This window comes from Pezoporus occidentalis, unplaced genomic scaffold, assembly GCF_034315485.1.
Source record: "Pezoporus occidentalis ecotype Australia unplaced genomic scaffold, CSIRO_AGI_Poc_V1 ctg229, whole genome shotgun sequence".
NCBI classification, from domain to species: Eukaryota; Metazoa; Chordata; class Aves; order Psittaciformes; family Psittacidae; genus Pezoporus; species Pezoporus occidentalis.
The window spans coordinates 378,935-401,289 of record NW_026914169.1 but is presented as its reverse complement, the minus strand read 5'-3'; the positions used below and the strand labels follow the sequence as shown (position 1 = coordinate 401,289).

The window sequence follows — 22,355 nt, the reverse complement described above, 5'->3', positions numbered from 1 at the left end:
CTGAGTTGGGGTGATGGAGTCTCCCAGTGGAGTAGGTGAGGGTTGTGTGGTCACATGGAGAGCATTCCTGCATCCTCACATGGATTTGTAACCCTTCCCTATGAAACACAGCACAGCGACATTTTCAGAGGAGGCACTGTGGCCGTGAACTGCAGAAACAACTGAAGCTGAGGTGTCACCCTCTTCTTCCTCCCCATGGGGCTGGACTGTGCTCCAGGGTCGCTGGGGACCTGCCAGCAGCTCCCATCAGTGCCCTAGTGGAAGCATCAGCCCCGCGTGCCAAGGGCAGGAGGAGCAGCAGAAGCAGGCAGGGAGCAGGCAGGGAACAGGCAGGGAGCAGGCAGGGAGCAGGAGGAGCAGGCAGGGAGCAGGAGGAGCAGGCAGAGAGCAGGACGAGCAAGAGGAGCAGGAGGAGCTGGCAGGGAGCCGGCAGCCCCGTGGGTTCAGCCGGGGAGCACCGTGCCTGGGGAAGTGCGCAACGCCAGCACACAGCAGAGGGACACCAAGGCACCAGGAAGCTCCTAAATCCACATGCCCGCTCTGCCGGTACCTCCGAGCAGCGCCCTCGAGTCACGAAGAGCCCCTGGGCACCTCAGGACTTCATGGCATGTCCCCCAAGGCCAGTCCTTCGTCCCTCCCCGTTCCTCCTCCCCTGTCTGCAAGCGCCAGCCCCTTGCAGTTCTCCCCTCCCCTGCAGGCCTTGGCTGGACCTGCGTAAAAAATATCAAAGGCTGTTTTGCTTGAAGACATCCGGAGGATCCCGGCCATGGGGAGCAGCAGCACCAGGCTTGTGCTGTTGACGCTGTCACTGCTCCTGCAGCCCGCGTCCCAGTTCTGGCTCTTCAACGTTCTCTTTCCACCCACCACCACCCCAGAAGCTCCCCCGACCAACAGCACGCCACCCGTGGTACTTGGTAAGGTCACACTGGCATGGGCACCACATGGGGTATGGGTGGGCACCCCCAGACCCAGCAGTGACACTGGCATGCCAGCGGCTCAGTGGCTCTTGGGTGAGGGGGCCCTTTGCAGCCTGGAGTGGGAGCCATCAAGGAGAGGTGACACATGGCTCCCAGGTCCCCTCCAGTCCACCGGGCTGGGGATGCAGGGCTGGCTATGCTTGCCCAGAAGTAGGAGGACAAGCCAAGCACCTCAGAAAGCCAGTGGGGCTCTAATATCTCAAAGCTGGCCCAGAATGTGTTTTAGGGCTTGCTTGGTTCTAGGGGGACTCTGCTAGCAGTGGGATGGAGGCTGCAGCACACCCTCATCTGCTGCTTCCCTTGGCTGCTGCTGCCAGTGCATCCACCACCCCTTGCTCCCCAAATCTCACCCCATCCAATGTCACCCACCACCCCGGCAATGGTTAACTGAAGGGCATCCATCTCTCATCCCACCCACTGTCCACCCTGCCCAGCGAATGGTGTAGAGGAGGTTGAGCCAGGAGGTGAAAGGAGAGGCTGGGGCATCACCTCGAGGAGGTGGAAGCAGCACCAGCTGGTCTTGCACGGCTCTGCCTTCGTTTGCCCTTTGTGCCATCACTGGGGACAGGACCTGGGGTTTTGCCATGAAACCTCTGCTGAGCAGAGTCGAGGTTTTTACTCTTTTTTTAGTTTGAATCGAGCTGAGTTTCCCCTTTAAAAGGAGAAGAGAAAAAGCAGAACAGCTCTGCTGCAATGCTGAAGGCTGATCCTGCCGACTGCCCTCCAAGAGGCACCAGAGAGCCGGGGACAGTGTCTGGAGCCCTCATGTCCTGAGGCGGGTCCTGTTCAGCCATGGATACCTGGATGGCTGCCACCAGGGACCTATTCTCAGGGTGATCTGTGATGGTCGGAGCATCACTCCATGCCCCTACTGCCTCCTTGAGCCCCTGTCCCATGCTCAGCTGTGTCTGGCTGCCCCACGTGCCGCTCAGCATCCGTACGTAGCCCATCCCCCTGGAGCGGGTGTCCCAGAAGCCCCCAGTGCCCTTGGGATCACCGATAACCCCTCTGCCCACACAGGAACTCCCTTAATAATTACCTAATGTCCTCTGGAAGGAGAAGCAGAGCCCAGGCTGTGTGCCAGGGCCGGGGGTGGTGGCTGTGCACCCTTGGGAGCCATCAGACCAGTTTGTCATCCCACTCTTCTCTCTGGCCAGGGAGCTACCCTCTGCCCACTCCTGGCATGGGATCTCCTGTGCCAGGGTCCACTGGTCAGCCTGATCCCCAGCCATGTGCTTTGAAGTCAGGATTATACCCTCCCTGTATCCCTGAGGAGATGACACAGAGGTGAGGAAGCTGTGAAGCAGGTTGAGGGAAGCAACTTCTACATCTCCTTCCCCTTTCGCATGGGACAAGGGTTTCAGAGCCTGCAGCCATGCCCCTGTACCCCTTGGCCATGAATGTGCCACACTGTGAGCGCCAGGGTGAGATGGGAGAAAAGCTCCAGGATGCCTTTGCACCCCAAAACACCAGCACCTGTAGATCTCTGGGTGTAGGGACACTCAAGGCTGTTGGGGACCATCCTGCTCAGGTGAGGGATGCCACTCACCTGCATCCTTCAGCCCCAACACCAGGCAGCATGGCTTCTACCCCACCATGGTTCTGGGGTTTCAAAGCCACAGCAAAGCCTGAGTGTGGGTCCAAGAGCAGCACAGGGCAGGCATCTACAGGGATTTTAGGCCATGAAGCAGCTTGTGGTGTCCCTGGGAGAGGCATCTTACATGGGTCATCTGTCAGACAGTGTCTGCAGCAGCAGTGAAGGTCCACCCCATCCCCAGCTATGTACTGCTGGCCAGTTCTCAGACCTGCTGGGGCCATGGGAGTCACCACAGGGTGCTCCCAGCCCACCAGTCCCTTGCAGTCCTTTTACCTCATGTCCTCTTCATCAGGGCCAGCGCTGGCACCAGGAGCCAGCTCTTGGTTCATGCACACTAGCTGGGAATGCTTTCCATGGTGTCTGCCCCTGGCACAGGCACATATATTGGGGTGGCACTGGGATGCATGTCCCATCCCTGCTGGGAACCACAATGAAGCTCCCTGAGGCAGACCAAATACCTGGGTGATAGTCACCCTCCATTGAGAGAGCGCAGGTTACACACATCAAGCTGTGAACTTGCTTGAAGCCACACTGTATTTACCACACACTATTTGCACTAATTCCCACTGGATACGGTTCCACTCAGCACCAAACCACTTCAGAGACCTTGTGCAGCCTGCATGGAGGGTTTAAAGTTCAGAAAAACAGTGTGTGGGCCTCAGGAGCCAGCACCAGTGTGACTTTCACCTCCCTGGGGACTCTGTTCACCTCGAGCTGTGCTGCCCCCCCAGGACACAGTGCTGGAGATGTGGCAGAGCTGGGCAGCCCCACGCAGCACTGACTCGTTCCCCAGGCTACAGCTGGGAAAGGAGATGGAAATCCAGCCAGGCAGGGGCAATAATCCAAGACGCTTTGTGCTGGTGGCAATTGGCACATTTGGACCAAGGGCAGCAGCTCTGGGGGTCACAGTGTGGGAAAGGCAGCTCAAGGAGTCCCCAAGGATGTGTTTTAGTGTCCATTCCATGCTCAGCTGCATCTTGGGTCTGAAAACCCTCACTCCCGCCCAGAGCAGGACGTTCTCTAGGGATGCTGCTCCAGCCCAGGTATCCCCAGACAGCATCCCCATGGAAGTCCTTCCTGGGGCAGGGAGAAGTGGGATGGGGTCTGTAGCTGTCTCTGCTCTCCTCCTGCGGTGCCTCCAGTGCCCGGGTGTCTCGGGAACCAGCTGGAAGCGAAGCTGGACAAGCCAGATGTGGTGAACTGGATGTGCTACCGCAAAACCGAGGACTATTTCACCATCTGGCTCAACCTCAACACCTTCCTGCCAGTGGGAGTTGATTGCTGGATCGATAACACCAGGTAATGCTCACCCCTATCCCAAGAGCTCCCAGGGAAATGACCTACCAGGGATCTCCCTTCCCTCTCCTCCCCTGCTGGCCATGACCTAGCACACATAGAAACCCATGGGAACACCAGGATTGTTTGGGAACAAGCTGGCTGGCTCCTGCTCCAAGTGCCCAGACCTTTCCCGTGACATGTGCTCATGCCCAGCACAATGGAGATGCTGCCACCCTGCCTGGACACAGAGTGAGAGGTCTGCTGCAGTCTACTCCATCAGAACCTCCTGTCCTGAGGTGCCAGGCCGTCAGCATGGATGCTGGTTTAGAAACAGTTGTCGAGGTCCAAGCTGCCACCAGTGATGTCCACCTCAGCCCCATGTCATAGAATCAAGAGTGGTTGGGGTTGGAAACGACCCAAAACTCACCCAGTTCCAACCCCTGCCACTGGCAGGGACACCTTCCACTAGAGCAGGTTGCTCCAAGCCACATCCATCCTGGCCTTGGACACTGCCAAGGACAGGGCAGCCACAGCTTCTCTGGGTTACCTGTGCCAGGGCCTCACCACCTCCACAGTAAAGAACTTCTGCCTTACATGTAACCTGAACTTCCCCTGTTTCTGTTTAAGCCCATTACCCCTTGTCTTATCACCACAGTCCCTGATGAAGAGTCCTTCCCCAGCATCCTTACAGCCCCCCTTCAGATACTGGAAGGCTGCTATGAGGTCTCCACGCAGCCTTCTCTTCTCCAGGCTGAACAGCTTCAACTTTCTCAGCCTGTCTTCATACAGGAGGTGCTCCTGCCCTGCCGGGGATGTGGCTCTTCTACTACTTTCTGCCCTGTCCCCTCAGGGTGGTGTACAACCGAACCTCTCGGAAAATGTCCAATGCCCCGGGGGTGCACATCCGCGTGCCTGGCTTTGGCAAGACCTATTCTGTGGAATACTTGGATCAGAGCAAGCTGGCAGGTGAGAGGAGGAGAGTCCCGTGGTGTCCAGGGATCTCACATGCTCCCTGCCGTTATAGAGAGCCCCGTGCACATGCAAGTGAGGGACACTGGCCTCCGGGACACACTCCCTTCGAGTGCTGGCAGGGACCGTGCATCACTGACCCCAGTGCATGTGGGGCCACCACCTCTGGCTGGAGCCACCAAGCTACAGGTCTTAACAGAGAACACTGTGGCCATGATCACAGCCAGGGCGGAGAAAATCAACAGAAGACAGACCTCATTCCCACCTTTCTCTCTGCCCATAGGTTACCTGCACACCCTGGTGCAGAACCTGGTGAACAATGGCTATGTGAGGGACCAGACGGTTCGAGCAGCTCCTTATGACTGGAGGGTTGGGCCCCGTGAGTCTGGGTTTTGGGGAGGGAAGCAGGGTGGCTCTCATGGGCTGGGTGAGCTGCTGGTAGGGGGAAACCCCTGGGCAGTAGTTGATGCCGGTGACAGTGGGTGCTCTCATGTGAATGCTTGGTGGCATATATGGCCACTGCGCAGACACATCTGCCTGGTCAGGGTTCCTAGGGCCAGCCCTAGAACCCTGTGGCCATAAATGAGGTGGCCAAGAGCTGATGTCTCTCTTGTCGACAGAGGAGCAGCCTGAATACTTCCAGAACCTGAAAGCACTCATCGAGGAGATGCATGATGAGTACCAGCGCCGCGTCTTCCTCATCGCACACAGCATGGGCAACCTGAACATTCTCTACTTCCTGCTGCAGCAGACGCAAGCCTGGAAAGACCAGTACATTGGGGGCTTCATCTCCCTGGGTGCCCCATGGGGAGGGTCTGTCAAGCCCCTCCGTGTCCTGGCATCTGGTGGGTGACTGTTTGCAGCCACTTCTTGGTTTTCTTTTCCTCCTGCACAAACGGAAGGGTGGTGGTGGGCAGGAAGGGACACAGTGGTGGTGAGGGGTACACGGCTGAAGGGTCTGTGGAGGCAGTATTTGTGCTCTGGTGCTGATACTGCTGCATCCTGCAGTGAAGAAGGCACCATGGAGGTTCCTACCACAGCTCCAGCAGCAGGAGAGTGGCCCAGGGCACACTCTAGAGCTTGCTCTGGTTTCCATGGTTGGAGTTGGTGGGTTTGTGTGTATGGAAAAATGCTGGGTCCACCTGCAGCCTGGCTATATCCTTCCTTCTGCACAGTTCTTGCCAGACATCCTGCAGCACAGCCTGCACCATGCAGCATGGGCTAGGGGTGCCAAAGCACCCATCCACAAACCTTGGGGCTACAGCAGCAGCGCAGGTCATGCTTGTTCCCATCCCACCGCCTCCCTAGGCATCAGCACCACCTCCGTCCATGCAGAACAGTGAGGTTGCTGGACTTTTGCTGCATACCCTGCATCTCTTCTGCAGTAGAGGACATGGAGGCCATCCCCCATAGACTTTGCTATCTTCAGGCTTCAGTCTCCCTTTGCCATCTTCAGGCTTCAATCTCCCTTTGCCCAGTTCCTCTTTAGCCTGTTTGCAGCCCAGAAAGCCACAGCCACTTGCCTAATGCTGACAACCCAGAATATCTCCAGGTCACAAGCTGAGCCTCCAAAAATGCATGGGGTTAAAAATCATGTGCTTGAAGAGTTATCATCTGGCCCCCTGCATCACCCTTAAGTCACCTCCTCATATTTTTCTCTGTTGGCACAAGGTCCAGAGGTAATCTGGGATTGTTGTGTGGTTTTAGGACTCCAGACATAGCAACAAAGCGAAGGCTTGCAGGAGACGTGCACATTGGCCACCTACTATCAGCACCCTCCCCAGGCTCAGCTCTCTCCTGTCCCTGCAGGCAGGTGTGGAGGTGCCGGGGTTGAAGGGAATGTCCAGGGCTGGGTTGGTCAGGGCCATCACAAGTCCAGGTTTGTCTACACTCAGCCCCTCCAACAGCTAGAGATGTGATGCCAGATAAGATTTGGAAGGTTACTCTGGATATCTGCAGCCAGAGGGGTGAGGAGGGTGCTCAGTAGGGAAAGATCTGAGGTGGAGTCATACTCCAGACCAGGAGATGGATGTGAGCCACAGGTGGATGGGCTAATCCCAACACAGCCCCACAAGGAGCTGCATTTGTGAGGGTACCTTTCAGTGCTATTGCTGACAAGCCCCTGTGTGTCCTGCAGGTGACAATCAGGGCATCCCACTCATGTCCAACATCAAGCTGCGTGAAGAGCAGCGCATGACCACCACCAGCCCCTGGATGTTCCCAACAAATTTGGCCTGGCCCGAGACCCATGTTTTCATCTCCACGCCCTCCTACAATTACACTTACCAGGACTACAAACGCTTCTTCACCGATGTCAACTTGGAGGATGGCTGGTACATGTGGGAGGACATGAAGGACTTGCTGAAGGACTTGCCGCCTCCCGGGGTGGACACATATTGCCTCTACGGCACAGGCTACCCCACCGTGGAGACTTACATATATGATGAGCATTTCCCTTATGAGGACCCTGTGGACATGATCTATGGTGATGGGGATGACACCGTCAACACACGCAGTTCGGAGTTGTGCAAGCGATGGCGTGACCAGCAAAAGCAGAAGGTGCATGTCAAGGAGCTGCAAGGCGTTGACCACCTCAACATGGTCTTCAGCAACCTGACGCTCAGCTCCATCAATGAAATCCTGCTGGGGAAAGCACAGAAGCAGGGGGAGCCGGTGGAGCTGAGATCCAGGCCAGAGGCCAGGAAAGTGGGGAAGATCCTACCTGAGCACAAAGTCCTTAAGGAACCCAAAAAGAACTGAAAGGAATGAGGGACAACTTCTCTCCATGCTGGTAGCCACCACAAGCTGTCATGCAGGGGGGCAAAGGACTTGGAGCTGAATTTGGAAGGAAAAGGAGCAAGACCTACAGCTCAGGTGGATGGGCTGGCACCCACTTCCACTCTGAGTGGGTTTTTTTGGGGGGGGGGGGGGAATGACAATTACTTATACTACAGAGGCTTGTCACTTCCCACTAGTGGGTGGATAATTAACCGCACTGCCAGCTCATCCCACTTGTAAATTACATTGTATGCAAAAAACCTCATCGCTAGCAAGCCATGTTTAGGCACTTTGGAGGCTGTGGAGCACACGGGGCTGTAGCCTATGCTCACCTGGGACAGATCATCTTGCATCAGAGCAGGCTGTGCTTATCACGGTGGTCACGGAGATGGCATGAGGGTGTTACAGCAGGTATGGCCTTCAAGAACAGCTCTGCCAGCCGCTGCATGCAGTCAGGTGCCCTGGGCAAGACCGGCTCAGAATCAGCATATTGCCGAAATAATAAATATACTTTGCTTCTGAGCCTGCCTGGTCCTTACGTGTTGGGTGGGTGACACCAGCCAGCAGCCAACACTGAGCGGTCGCTGGCACCCCAGGAGCCAGGGCTTTGGGAAAAGCCATGTGCTTGGCAATGAAGCTGGGATTGGTGATGTGAGAGGGCTGGCAGCATGATTGGGGTGACAAATGATTGGGGTTGGTGACATGACCAGGGTGATGATGTGACTTGGGATGGTGACAGAAAGAGGGTTGATGACGCAGCCAAGTTTGGTGACACAACCACGGCAGGGCATGCATCCGTGCTGGGGATGCACCTGGGCTGGGGATACAGCTGGGATGCACCCCGAGGCCCCGTTGCGGAGCGCAGCGGCCCGCGCCGCTTCGTGCCGTGCCCGGCTCCTCCCCACTCCGTACCGCTGAGCCCGGGGCGGAGCCGGGCGGGCCGCAGAGCGGCGCCGAGGGGCGGGGCTCTCTGCAAGCGCTGCGCTGCTATTGGCTCTTTCTCCCCTGGCGCGGCGCCGATTGGCGGGAGGCGGCGCTTGCCCGGGGCGGCGGCGCGGGTTGTGGTGGTGTCGCGCCGGGGGCCATGGTGCTGGACCCGGCGGCGACTGCGGGGCTTGGTGGCAGTGCGGCACCCACCCTGGCCGCCCGCCATGGCCCACCGCTCTGCTCCTGCCCGTCCCCGCCGACACCATCACCTGCGCTCCGTTGCCCGCGGGGAACCCGGCGTCTGTCGGAAACCGGGGCCGTGATGCAGAGGAACGAAGGCGCGGGGATGCGCGGGGGTCTGCGCGCCGCCGCGTCCCTGCCCCATATCGCGCGGGGTCGCGGGGAGGAGGGCGGCGGGCGGCGGAGCCCCTGCCTGCTCGTAGCGCTGCGGCCGTGCAATGTGGAGGCGGAGCGGGAGCGGTTCTTCCGCGCCAGCTTTGCCTATGACCCGCAGTTCGAGTACGCCGAGCCCGTGCCCGCCGCTGTACTGGATAAGTACGCGGCCGCTTCCGATCGCTTCGTGGCTCAGGTAAGGCGGGGACGACGCGGGGAGCTGCCCGCCCCCGGTGCCCGCGGGGGGACGAGCGACACGGTGCTGCGCGGGAGGGGAAGGAGGAGGAGAAGGGACCGGCCCCTGTTCCCCGACTTCCTCCCGCCACGTGCTGTGAAGGTGTGGGTACTCTTCTTTTTGGGTGATACCATGGGGAATGGGTCACGTTGGGACCGCTCATGGCTGGTCCGTAAGCCATGTGGAACCCCATTGCCCGCCTTCCCTCTCGGCTCTCAACACCTCTGACATCCTGCCTGCAGCGCCCTCCGTGATTTATTAAACTCCAGATGACAAACCTGCCTGCGGGAACCGTGGTGAACGTACATGGTGCCGCCAGCACCACCCCTAGCCTGGCTCGTGCTAATGGGTGCACGGCGGTGGTTAGGAGCTGGTGCTCCATCAAGGGCTCCTCGCTGGTGTTTGATTTGTGTTTTTGTTTGGCACTTGTTGCTGTAGAAATAACAGCTGAGAAGCTGGAGCACGTGGGTGACCACGTGGGAAACAGTCCTTATCCTGAAGATTAAGTCTGGCTTGTTCTCTGGAAGTCCTCAAAGTTGACCAGTGGAGTGGCATCCTTACAGCATCACCAGATGTTGTCAGTAATGGTAACAGTTGATGTAGACTCCTCTTAAGGAGGCGGTGTTATTTTGCTTAACTGTACCTGTTGCTCGTACGCTACTGAAATAGTCCTGACAGGCTCTCTGCTGCAGGTATGTAGTGCTGCGTGGATGTAGGGCGCAAACAGCACTGGGAGCACGCAGGCACGACCGATCCTGATGCTCTGCCTGCACACGAGCCTTTTATAGGTGCAGGCGGGGAATGAAACTGCTCCATCCCTTCACTCTGTGCTTGGAGCATACCCCAGAACCAATTCACTCCTCGGACAGGGCATCCCACCTCTGCAAGAGCATCTTTTCCACCACACAGACCTATTTTAGTTGCGTATGTAGGAGCAGGTATAAAACCTCTTACCCTGAGTTCATTTTTGCACCCCAGAAGTGTTTGTTTCCACCTCCAAGTTGGAGCTTACATCTGGTTTCATGTAACAGCTGCTTCACCAATTTATTTATTGTGATTTTTTGGGTATTTACTTATTTTTCCATTACTTCGCACATATCTGCCTGAATTATTATGCAGATAATTGAGGCTCTTCCTATAGCCAGGTTTCTAAGCACTTAGTATTTCCAGTGCATCTTCCCTGGGTAAACTGCTGTCAGTGGTGCTGTGGCAGGGGAGATGCTCTCACCCCCATCAAGACCTTGGTGGCTTCTCAGTGTTTTCTTCCTGCATTTAAGTGCTTTTCACTCTCTGAGTAATACAGTAAAATGAGTTGTTTAGAGCTATTTCTCCACTTGCTTTATCTTTTTGACTTACAGTGTAGTAAAAGATGAAGTTAAATGTTCCTAACCAGGATGAGCAGTCTTACTCTGAATCTGAAACCCTTTGCAAGAGATGTAGTGTTGAGTTTCTACCAGTGTTTTTCCAAGTTCTCCACTGACAGTGCCATGGGACAGTTCTCATGTTGCTGTTCCTTTGCTTGTACCCTGCAGTGACCTCCTTCCAGTCTCTTATTTTGGGAAACTTTTTGCCTTGCCAGCTATTATCTATAAACTGCTTTTATTAAAAAAAAAAAACACTGCATTAATTAAGGAGCTTAAATAAATGAGACATTTTGCTAAGCCAGCATCCTTGGACAAGAGCTGTGGGGACAACACAAGAGAGACATGGAGTTGTTGAGCAAATCCAGAGGAGGCCACAGAGGTGCTGCGAGGGCTGGAACAGCTCTGCTCTGGAGACAGGCTGAGAGAGCTCGGCTGTTTCAGCCTGGAGAAGAGAAGGCTCCTTAAGGGGAGACCTTAGAGCAGCTCCAGTGCCTAAAGGCACTACAAGAAACCTGGAAGGGGGCTTTGGACAAGGGCCTGTAGGGACAGGACAAGGGGGAATGGCTTTAACCTGACAGAGGGGAGATTGAGATGAGATCTTAGGCAGAAGTTCTTCCCTGTGAGGGCACTGAGGCCCTGGCACAGGGTGCCCAGAGAAGCTGTGGCTGCCCCATCTCTGGCAGCGTTCAAAGCCAGGTTGGATGGAGCTTGGAGCAACCTGCTCTAGTGGAAGGTGTCCCTGTCTGTGGCAGGGGTTGGAACTGGGTGAGCTTTAAGGGCCTTTCCAACCCAAACCATTCTATGATTCTATGAAACCAACACCCTCTCCCCTCTTCCAGCTTACTGCTCCACCACTTCCTTTACACATGCCTTGTGGTGGGGGGCAGGAATAAACCAGGAGGATTTTTCTAGCCCCATGGTGGGCGCTCATCACCCTAGAAATCACATCCCTGGTTTGTCATGGGATCATGAGCAGCACCAGCCCAAAACTGGAGCTGGAGGATTTATGCCACTGCGTATGGTGGGTACGTGATTTCAGGCTGCCCAGGGGGATGCTCTGTGCCTCTCAGAATGCTAAACTTGAGATCTTAGGAATTTTGCTCATTAGGACAAGCTGGAGTTCTTTGGTCCTCCTACTCCTGGGCACCAGCTGTACTGGGTTTCTCTTGGCTCAGTGCTTTACAGAGCAAGGAGTCTCAGCAGAGGTGGGAGGAAGAAATGATCCTTTTTCTGCAGCTGTCAGCAGCAGGTACCTTGTGATGCTGCAAAAACCATCCTGAATATTCAGTGAATGAAATAAAACACCCAGATCAAAAATCCCCCCAACAAAACCAACGGTAAAAACCTCAGAAACTGGAGAACCTGCACAACTTCTCACACAGTAAGTGACTGGAGAATAAAAACCAGCTGTGCAGAGAAGACTGTTCAGGGAAGGAGAATCAGGGGTGGAGGAGGCTGTTCACCAGGTGCAGACCATGAAGCCCCTCTAACATGGCGTTGGATGGTTTGAGTGCTGGAGGTGGTGCTGAGCACCCATCTTCTGATCCTGGGAGATCTTAGAGATGAAGGAGGGGGTGGCTCCAGGCAGCACCTGGAGCCCATATGAGAGCAAAGGGGGGTCACAAACTGTGTAGACAAGGCTGTTAGTGACATGATTTAGTGGTGGCTTTGGCAGTGCTGGGGAACAGTTGGACTTGATGATTTGAAAGATCTTTTCCAGTCTGGTTGATTCTGTGACTTGATGATTCTGTGCTCAGCAGGAGGAAGGTAAATAGGCACCGTTCAGGAGCAGCAGCCTTGGCCTGGGAAGCTCAGCAGTAGCTCAGCCAGGTTTACAGATTCAATAAAACTGCTAGAAAAACTCCAGGAGTGGTTCAAAGTCATCATTGTCTGCTTTGGAATATGTATGAGTAGGATGGAGAAAGTAATTGCTTAAAAATGTCTACAATGAAAACTCTCTTTTGGGGAAGGAAACATGCTGTTAAATGCTCTTATTTTATAGATGCTTCATAAATGATAATGCTAATAAAATAGCACGTGCTGCTTCTAACCAAGGTGAGAAAGCTGTTGGTGTGCAGCAGGCTGTTTGTGCCCAGAACCCTGTCTGAAGAGGCAGAGGCAGTATTGCTGCTGGGCTTGCAGTCCAGCCCTGCAGTGAGAAATGATCTAATTGATTAACCTGATCTAGTTGAAGGTGTCCCTCTTCACTGCATGAGATTGACCTAGGTGAGCTTTTAAGGTCTCTTCCAGCCCGAACTGTTCTATGACTATGAAACTCTTGGAGTAAAAAGCAAGCTGGTAAGCTGGACCTCTTTGTGCAAGCACTAGGATTGGAAAGGAGAACTGAAAGCAGAAAAGTTGAAGATAACTCTGGCTTTAACCTCCTGAAGCAGCGTGCTGTGACAATGCTCTTTCACTTCTGCTTTGCCCTGTTCCTATACCAGATGCTTGCAAGGGTGATAAAAAGCAGCAAGCATATCCTGTGGGTCATGCAGATTGCACTGAGTGTCAGTCTGTCCTGGTGGCCACATACAACTGGCTCAGTCTCCTTGGGTCTTTAGATACTGCAGAACCACTTCAGAGTGGGATTATGTCTGCTGAGTTTTATGGCATGTGGGATTCTAAAATGTGTTTATAAACAGAAGGGTGTTTGCACTGATATTTCCTTTCTCTGTGCAACAGGCAATCAGGATCATTCGTGCTGTCTTGGAGAAGTATGGTACCTACGAGTGCTTTGAAGTTGCCACAGGCGGGAGGCTGCTGAGCAAGTGCCAGATCTGGTCTGTGATCCGAAAGTACATGCAGAAGGAGGGCTGTGTGGGAGAGGTAATCTGTGTCCCTGCTTCATTGCTTGTAAAATACAAATACTTAGTTTCTGGTAAAAAGGACTCATTAAGAAGAAATGTTTCAGGTACAAAGAGGTAATCTTTCTTCTGCCATGGTGACCTTTCCATGTTGGCTATGTTTGTTCTGCCCTGGTGCTAGGACATGAGTGCTGGCTCCCCATCTTATTTCCCTTGATTTTTTTACTTTATGTCCCTTTTATGCTTGAGAAGTAGAGAGAGGAGCTGCTGCTTGTCTGCATGGCCATGCAAGGAGCCTTTTGCTGCTTGCATGCAGTATCAATTTCCATCAGGAAATCTCCTGCTGTTAGGAATGGTATGGCAAACATCTTCAACAGCTGCCTTCGTTGACATAGCCAAAAGCAAAGCCAGGGAAGAGATTTCCTGTGGGCTGTGCTGGATAATGATACTTTGAAACTCCACACTTTGGTTTTAAGGCTGGGAAATACATGGGCACATTTGACAGTAGCAGTGTGGGATGGAGCATGGGGAGAAGTTCAGCATCTCTTCATCTGGTTTCTCAGTGACTCCAGCAGCATTCAGTGGGGGATGTTCTGCAGCTTTGGTTAAGGGGCATTTTTTCCCCCTTCTGCCAGCAAGGTGTGAGCAAAACACTTCCACCATCCTGGATTCAAGCACTGAGGATTTCTGAACCTGACTTTGCTTTCTTTGGCTCCTGGCGTTCCCTTCAGCTGTTGGCCACAGGGCAGGAGGCCACAAAGTGCTGACTGGCATGGGAGTTTCCTCACCACTGCCTTGTGACCAGGCTGTTCTTCCTAGCTCTGATTTTTCACCTCCATCTCCAAACAGGGTCATTCACAGGCATTTCCCTAAAGCACCAACTTGCTTGGTGCTACCCAGCATATTTCATGCAGGAGGGAACAGTTCCTGAGGTCCCACCTGGCCAGGGGACATTCCTCTACCAGCCTCCTTGGTTTGCCTTGATACCTCCTGGGAGTGGCCCTAGGATGTGGATTGGGCACCTCGGTCCTCCTGAGCCTTTGCTTAGGACAGAAGGATTTCTGCAAATATTTTCCTATAATGCCCCATTCCTGGCAGTGTTTAAGGCCAGGTTGGACACAGGGGCTTGCAGCAACCTGCGCTAGTGGAAGGTGTCCCTGCCCATGGCAAGGGATGGAACTGGATGAGCTTTAAGGTCCCTTCCAACCCAAGCCATTCTGTGATTCTATGATTCTAATTCAGCTGCCTTTTAGTACCTGGAACCAGTTCCAGTACCCAGCCTAGCAGCTGGCCAGTCTTACTTAACAGATCTGCGCTTATGACTTGCTTGTTGTGGTCTGTCTCTCCCTTGATTTTATTGACTAAATTCAGCTATTCCCCTCTTCTGAATTAGTCTAACCCAAATTATGCTTTGGCTGGGCAGAAAGACAACTTTTTCCTTACATGTTCATGTACAACTGGCTTCCAGCCCTGTGTAACTTTCCCTTTGCTCAAAGGAGTGCGGTGTTCAGTAATTACATTTGCACATCAACATGTGAGATCCGTGGCTATTTTATCCAGAATTTTTGATAAGAGCTTTTAAAAACTTTAAAGCATTGATTTATTTATTGTTACCCAGGAATTTTGCTGAGTTGCTCTGGGGCAGGGCATAGGGAAGGGTTTTATGTGCTTTTGGTATAGCAATGTTGGCCAAGTTCATTCCTTGTACTGGACAAAAACTTGCTGCAATTTCTGCATCACTGATGATTTAACACCCTGCTGGGGAGCGGGGTGGTTCAGATGTGTATTCCCCACTCCACACCTCTATCTATGGTTCTTCATTTCCACCTGCTGTGCCCCAGGCTGTTCACTTCCCTGATGTGTACTAATTGTGATGGCTTTCTTCAGATGAAGGAGAAACTCTAGCCTTGGTGGTTCTGTTAGCCCCAGACTGACCCCCTGATGTGCCAGCCACTTGCAGGCAGCATAGCCACAATGCAGACACTCACTCACTGCAGGCATCATGGCAGTATTGGTGACATTCATTCAGTATAGGCAGTGTGGTTTGTCCAGTGACACTTACTCTCTGGTGAACACACTGCAGGCAGAGTGCACACACTGGTGACACTGCAGGCATAGTGGAAGCAGTGTGACACTAAATCACTGCATGCAGCATGGCTGCACTGGTGACACTCACTTACTGCAGGCATTGTGGCCGCATTGGTGACATTTACTCAGTGCAGGCACTGCGTCTGCACTGGTGACACTCACTGCAGGCAGCGAAGCCACACTGGTGGCATTCATTAAGTTCAGGAAGCATGGCTGCACTGGTGACACTCACTCACTGCAGGCATTGTGGCTGCACTGAGGACACTCACTCATTGCAGGCAGCGTGGCCACACTGGTAAGACTCACTGCCGGCAGTGAGGCTGCAGTGTTGATACTCACTCAATGCAGACAGTGTGGCTGCGCTGGTGGCACTCACTGCAGGCAGAGTGGCTGCACTCATGAGATTCACTCACTTCCGGCAATTTAGCTGCACTGGTGACACACTCTGCAGGTGGTATGGCTGCCCTAGTGACGCTCACTCATTATAGGCAGCGTGGCCGCTCTGGTGACACTCTCTGCAGGCAATACGGTCAGGCTGGTGACACTTACTCACTGTAGGCAGTGTGCCTGCACTCGTGACATTTGGACGCTGTGGCTGCACTGGTGACACACTCACTGCAGGAAACATGGCTACACTGGTGACTCTCAGTCACTGCATGCAGCAAGGCTGCACTGGTGACACTAGCTCCCTGCAGGAAACGTGGCTGCACTTGTGACATTCACTCACTTCTGGCACTGTGTCTGCACCGGAGACAGTGTAGGCAGTGTGGCTGCACTGGTTACACTCATTTGCTGCAGGCATCATGGCAGGGCTGGTGACACTCACTCCCTGCAGGCAGTGTTCCTGCACTGGTGACATTCACTAAGTTCGGGCAGCGTGGCTGCACTGTTGACACTCACTGCAGGCAGCGTGGTTGGGCTGGTGACACTCAGTTCAGGCAGCTGCCTTTTGTCCCCAGCATCCATCAGGGGATGGCAGGATCCCACTTACTAGCACTGCAGGCAGTGTGCTCCTGGGTAAGTATTTGCACAGTTATTAACTTGGCACCTTCAAGAACTTTTTTATTGGGTCCAGGGTGCAGATCCTGAAGCTCTTCTGCTTTTCTCTGGCTCAGAACTGTTCTGGCGCTGCCGGAGCTCAGAGGTCTCCATATGGATTTTGGGGAGCGAGCTGGCAGCTTGCAGCAGAGAAACTCCTGACCCCATTGGTAAGTGCTGTGTGGCAATCTCTGGGGTTGTGAAGTATTGTTACTTCAGTAGTGGTAGCTGGCATCATCTTGGATCCCATCATGGGTGCCCCTCCACCTTCAAGCTGCTCAGTGCTGGAGCTTTCCTGGCATGCGAGTTCCTGAGCAGTTCCAGGGAGCTGGGGTAAGGCAGGAGCCTGTGCCCTGGTGCCATCAGCAGTCTTCCATCTGGGAGCAAGCTTTTTCTCCATTGTGTCCACAAAACCTGAGCAGAAGCTTTGTGGACCATGAGAATGTGCTGGGGGAACCTGCATAGCTCACAAGAGGTCACAAACGCGGAGAGCTGCTCATTGCTGCTCCAGGAATAAGACTTTGGATGAAGTCACAGACCCTGTTGTAACAGCATCTGCAAAGCTGGGGAGTCCCAAGATAAGGCAAGTGTTGCTGCTTAGTGAGTGGATGGGTGGCTCCAGCTGGAGAAGGGCTGTGGGCTGTGTCACAGGAGTGTGCAAAGCTGTGGAGAGTCCCTTCCCATCTCTTCTGATGGCTGGCTCTGCATGGGGGGACTGTTGGCACCTCTGTTTAGTGAGAAAAATACATACTTCATTGCCAAAAACGGGAAAAAGATAAAAGAACACAAGCCAGTACCCCAGAACATCACCACAGAATCACAGAATGGTTTGGGTTGGAAAGGACCTTAAGATCATCCAATGCCATGGGCAGGGACACCTTCCACTAGACAAGGTTGCCCAAGGCCTCATCCAGCCTGGCCTTGAACATTGCCAGTGATGGGGCATTATAGAAAGAGATTTGCAGAAATGCCTTCTGTCCTAAGCGAAGGCTCAGGAGGACCAAAATGCCTAATTCACATTCAAGGCCAGGTTGGACAGGCCTTGGAGCAACCTGGTCTAGTGGCAGGGGGTTGGAACTGGATGATCCTTGAGTTTCCTTCCAGCCCAAACCAGGCTGGGATTCCATGATTCTTTGTTTAAAGGTTTAAAGTCTGGCCCCTGCCTCTCACCTCCTGCATCCCAGGATTTCAGCCTCCACTAGTTGGCAGTTGGGATGGCCATGTCAGATATCCAGGATTGTATTACCGTCACATGGAGCTGACCTATGAGATGGGAATTGGTTAAAGTCATACCAAAACCTGGCCCCTTCCTGCCTCCTTAATTCTGCTTGTGGTGAAGCTAAAACCTTTCCTGCCTGTCATTGCTGACAACAGAAGCTGCTGCTGTTTCCAGAAGTTTTCTCCCCACCAAAAACCCCCATGAAAACTCATGAGGCTGGTCGTGATGATCTTGCTGGCAATGAAATCGGTTTTACTCTGCATCAGTTCCCTGCCTCAGTTTATCTCAGGTCAGCAAGGTCCATGGCGAAACATGGGAGAAGGCAGCAAAACTGCATCTTTACGTGTTTTGTCCTCCTTACTGGAGCAGAAACAGAGCTCAAGAGTGCACACAACTCCTGAGTGAACTGGCAAGTCTTTTCTCAGAGATGGAGGGATTGTACTTCATGCTGGTGTATTTTAATACAGCTAAGAAACTGCACTGTAAGGATTGGATGCCAGTTTTTCTGTCTGGTGGTATGCTCTGTTCTGCTGCACCTCAGTTTTCATGAGCAGCTTGGCATAATAATAAATACGAGTTAAAGCAATCAGTCAACTCAGTCTCCTCATTTTTGTTTTAAAATGCAAAGAATTGTTCTGTAGCAATATGTGTGCACATTTTCATTTTGAAAGATGTCAGCTGTGCAATAATAGATGGGGGTTAGAGTTAATGTGTATGTGGGGGATGAGTTTTGAGATGAAATTGTTACATCCTGAGCAAACCTTGAATGTGGGAGCTCCCGGGCTGCCTCCTCTTGCTGATGTTGTGGCTTTCAGTTGCTGCAGGTCTAAAGTTGGATGATGAGAAAGTGCTGCTTGGCTGGCACATTACCTCCTGTTAACACAGAACAGCTGTCTTGTCTCCATCACTTTCCAAAATAGTTGATATTTCTTTATAAAGATACTCACCAGTCCTTTGCATGCATTGCCTGTCCCTGCAGTGGGCGCATGCGGATCCTTCTGCGAGGCTGGGCTGGTGTGAATCTGTCCTCAGTGCTCCTGTTGTGGAGCCTTGAAAGGGAGAATCCACAGGAGAGTCCATGAAAATGGAGCCGGAGCCTTCGTTCCCTCATGGGGTATTTACTGGGGTCTAGAGGTTGGACCCACAACAAAGCAGGTGCTGTTGGTTGTTTTGGTGTCTGATTTTTACTGCGTGATCCAACTGCTAGTGGGGATGGAGGAGTGGGACCAGGCAGGTCTCAAGGATGGCCATCAGTGTGGACATAAAACGATGGGGAGCCCATAGGAATGAGCTGGGGGTGGGAGGGGGAATACTGGAGGCAGAGTTGCTGGAGGAGGCTGTAAAGAGGTAAAGGAGTTATTTCATCCATGTGTGGGATCATCTTTTTCCTCTCAGTGACCTCCCTGCCTGCTCCTGCTGCCTGTGGTTTCTTTGAGGAGCTGCAGCACAAGCTGGTGATGGTGCAGCAGTGCTGGACACACTGTTAGTGACTTTTTCTTATCATCCACCCCCATCAGCTTCTGCTTAGAGCCAAGACCCCACTGAGCATCTCCTCCTGCAGCAGTGCTGATGGAGGTTGCCTCTTTCTTCTGCAGGTGGTGGTGCAGCTCACTGATGACCTCCTGTCCCAGGCGGTGATGATGGTGGAGGACAGCCGGCCAACGCTGGCCATCAATCTGGCTGGGGCCCGGCAGCACTGGCTGGAGGGGATGCTGCGCCATGAGATCGGTCAGCAGTACAGTGGCTGTGGGTGATGGGCAGAGCAGGGGCAATGCTGGGAGCATTCTCTGGCTGGTAACGGCCTGGGGGCTGTGGGGACTATGGACATGGTGGTACCCCCTGGGTCCTTGCAGGAGGCATCCTGGAGACAGGTTTTGGAAAGGTGTGAGGCCGCTGGGTCCTTCTCTGCATGCAGGGCCAGGGGGTGTCAAGCACCCACCCGTGTACCCATGTGCCTGCCCGGGCTGCAGAGCAAGCAGACATCCCATGGTAGCGTCTCCAGCCAGGACTGGAACCAGTACCCATGGATGTGACTTGGCAAAGGGTGTTGCGAGTTGAGATTTTTGGAGGCTGTGGCCATTGGTGCTCACTCCCACCCTCCTCCCCAGGCACCCACTACATCCGGGGGGTGAACAACACCCGCCAGCCCTGGCACAGCTCTGAGGGCCGCAAGCAGTACAGCCTGAAGCCTGCCAACCCCACGGAGGAAGGCTTGGCCAGCTTGCACAGCGTCCTCTTCCGCAAGCAGCCCTTCCTGTGGCGAGCAGCCCTGCTCTACTACACCATCGAGCGCGCCAGCCGCCTCTCCTTCTCCGCCCTCTTCCAGGACCTGGAGCAGTATGTCCAGGATGCTGGCATCCGGTGGGAATACTGTGTGCGGGCAAAGAGGGGCCAGACCGACACCTCACAACCAGGTAATGCTCAGGGCTGGGGGGGGGGGCGGATGTATGTGCAAAGCTTTTGGGGTTTGGAAGGGATTTTATATTCTTTTTAGAAGTAAAAACAGTGATGGGTTTGTTTTGCACCTGGGTGGGTTGGGCATCGCTGGTTCTGTGGCCATGGCCCCATTGGAAAGGGTGGCTCTGCCCAACCCACATCACTTCCCATTCCCATCAGGTGGTTCCAGTCTGATGGGAGCGACTCACACAAGGAGGCAGCAGCCAAAAGAGAGATAAAATGAGCATTTCTGGACACAATTTAAATTCTTGCAGTGGCTTACCATGAAAAAAAAATAGTAAAGGTAAAAAACTGGTGAAAATTGGAATGGTAAATGGAAAAATATGTTAAGGAGGAAGATGTAATGACAGCTTTTAGCATCTAAAGTTATGACATGCTTAAGGTTATTAAGCTTTCTTCTTGATGTTTTGTTTTGATGGGGGCGGGGGGGCTTTAATGGCTGCTTTCTAGGGAATACAGATTGGAAGTGACACAAAGCTGACCGGGGGTAAAGTAATAGGGCAGGCAGGCTGCAAAGAAAAATGACAAGTAATTGGGAGGAAAGGTGAAAACATCCCAGGGAGAGGTTTGGGGCTCTCACTGCTTCTGGCTGCCTCCTTGGTCACCGGAGCTGCTCCCCAGTGCTCAACCTTTGGGACCCAGCAGTCCTGGCCATGGACCAGCAACACCTGAGCTCTGGTGCACTCATATCACCCCAGCCCAGTGCCATTGCTCTGGTTACAGTGGTCAGCAGGCGTTGGGGTGAGTGGAGGGTGGTGAGGACCCAGGCTCCTGCTCCCTGGCCTCTCCCGCTTTTCCAGGCTGTTTCAGTAAGGACCAGGTCTACCTGGACGGGATTCTCCGCATCCTGCGCCATCGGCAGACCATTGACTTCCCATTGCTGGCTGCACTTGGAAAGGTAACAGCCAGGGGGAAAGTGGGAAACACCAGTCACAGAGCCCTGTCCCAGCCTATGGAGACAGGCTGAGAGAGCTGGGCTGGCTCAGCCTGCTGAAGAGAAGGCTCCTTAAGGACGGATCTTAGAGCAGCTCCAGTGCCAAAAGGGGCTACAAGAAACCTGGAGAGGGGCTTTGGACAAGGGCCTGTAGGGACAGGACAAGGGGGAATGGCTTTAACCTGACAGAGGGGAGACCGAGATGAGATCTTAGGCAGAAGTTCTTCCCTGTGAGGGTGGTGAGGCCCTTGCACAGGTTGCCCAGGGAAGCAGTGGCTGCCCCATCCCTGGTGGGCTGCGGGGCTGGGACAGACACCTTCCTTGGGATGGTTTGGGATGAGTTGTGGGGGGCTAACCCCACCTCCCTGCTTCCCATCAGGTCTCTTATGAAGATGTGAATCGGCTGAAGAAATTTGGGGTGCTGGAGAAAGCCCGCATCCCTCATTTCATGCAGGACCTGGAGCGGTACATGAAGCAGCTGGACCACATCATCACCACCAACTGCTTAAATGAGGAGGAGCTGCAGCAGCTGCTGCCTGAGGAGCAGCAACCCCCCAAAGCCGGCACTCCAAGGGTGTAACTACTGGGATTTATGTGATATGTATTAGGACTGGAGCCTGGAAGAGCGGGCAGAGCCTGGGCCTCCCTCTGCACCAAGATGGCCACTGTGCATGTTCTGCTGTGTAGGGTAGCTCTGGTGTGGTTCGTGTTGATGTGTCGTGTCCCCCACACTGTCCCCTCTGCACTTGCGGGGACAGCTGTGTGGTTCCACATGGCTCTGGGGATCTGGAGAAGAGGGTTCAGAGGGAGCAAGGGCAAAGCTGCAGCATGTGCTGGCACCCGAGATGAGTCTACGTGGGGCAGTTGTAGTGGTGGGGTATGTCCTTAAGGTACATGGGGTGCTCCCAGTAGAGTGGGGGGCACCTACTAAGGGCTTGGGTCTCTGGGCTGTGCTGGCAGGGAATAAGGGCTGGCCCATACCAACTGATAACCCTGTGCATGTGTTTCCCCTCCCTATTCCTTCTCTCGTGCAGCAGAAAGGACTTTAACCTCTCCAAATCCCTGCTCTCCACCACAGGTATTTGCCCACCATTAACCATCGTCCTGCAGCCACTGCCTGGCTCTGAGGACTCGGGGTGGGCATTGGACTTGTTTGTTAGGAAAAAGCATGTAATAAAACTGATGTCGTGGAAACACTGAGTGGACAATAGGTCATGGCAAAGCTGCACAGCCCCAAACTGCTGTGTCAGGAGCTGGATGGGTTCACCAGAGTGCATAAAACAAGTTGGCAGGGACA

At 53.8% G+C, this 22,355-nt stretch overlaps 2 protein-coding genes across 3 annotated transcripts; both read left to right on the top strand.

Moving 5' to 3' along the window:
* The first annotated feature begins 676 nt into the window (after window positions 1-676).
* LCAT (lecithin-cholesterol acyltransferase) lies at window positions 677-8,121 on the top strand. Its single transcript, XM_062621148.1, has 6 exons — window positions 677-914; window positions 3,717-3,873; window positions 4,703-4,818; window positions 5,105-5,200; window positions 5,442-5,666; window positions 6,959-8,121. Exons 1-6 carry the CDS (start codon window positions 767-769, stop codon window positions 7,579-7,581), a joined length of 1,365 nt encoding a protein of 454 aa, XP_062477132.1. The 5' UTR covers window positions 677-766; the 3' UTR covers window positions 7,582-8,121.
* A 517-nt stretch (window positions 8,122-8,638) lies between these two features.
* MATCAP1 (microtubule associated tyrosine carboxypeptidase 1) lies at window positions 8,639-22,252 on the top strand. 2 transcript variants are annotated; one of them, XM_062621220.1, is made up of 7 exons: window positions 8,639-9,115; window positions 13,201-13,344; window positions 16,526-16,618; window positions 19,263-19,395; window positions 19,776-20,081; window positions 20,925-21,022; window positions 21,438-22,252. In XM_062621220.1, exons 1-7 carry the CDS (start codon window positions 8,684-8,686, stop codon window positions 21,636-21,638), a joined length of 1,407 nt encoding a protein of 468 aa, XP_062477204.1. In that variant the 5' UTR covers window positions 8,639-8,683; the 3' UTR covers window positions 21,639-22,252. The 2 variants fall into 2 exon arrangements, with proteins under 2 accessions (XP_062477204.1, XP_062477205.1); XM_062621221.1 differs by lacking the exon at window positions 16,526-16,618 and having other exon boundaries at window positions 8,641-9,115.
* The last annotated feature ends 103 nt before the right edge of the window (window positions 22,253-22,355 follow it).

What these genes read in the sequence shown, in the direction of transcription:
- LCAT (XM_062621148.1), top strand. Translation starts at nt 767, where the DNA reads ATGGGGAGCAGCAGCACCAGGCTTGTGCTGTTGACGCTGTCACTGCTC. An exon ending in CACGCCACCCGTGGTACTTG is followed by an intron (nt 915 to 3,716) that starts GTAAGGTCACAC and finishes CGGTGCCTCCAG; the next exon opens with TGCCCGGGTGTCTCGGGAAC. An exon ending in TGCTGGATCGATAACACCAG is followed by an intron (nt 3,874 to 4,702) that starts GTAATGCTCACC and finishes CTGTCCCCTCAG; the next exon opens with GGTGGTGTACAACCGAACCT.
- MATCAP1 (XM_062621220.1), top strand. Translation starts at nt 8,684, where the DNA reads ATGGTGCTGGACCCGGCGGCGACTGCGGGGCTTGGTGGCAGTGCGGCA. An exon ending in CCGATCGCTTCGTGGCTCAG is followed by an intron (nt 9,116 to 13,200) that starts GTAAGGCGGGGA and finishes TCTGTGCAACAG; the next exon opens with GCAATCAGGATCATTCGTGC. An exon ending in AGGAGGGCTGTGTGGGAGAG is followed by an intron (nt 13,345 to 16,525) that starts GTAATCTGTGTC and finishes TCTCTGGCTCAG; the next exon opens with AACTGTTCTGGCGCTGCCGG.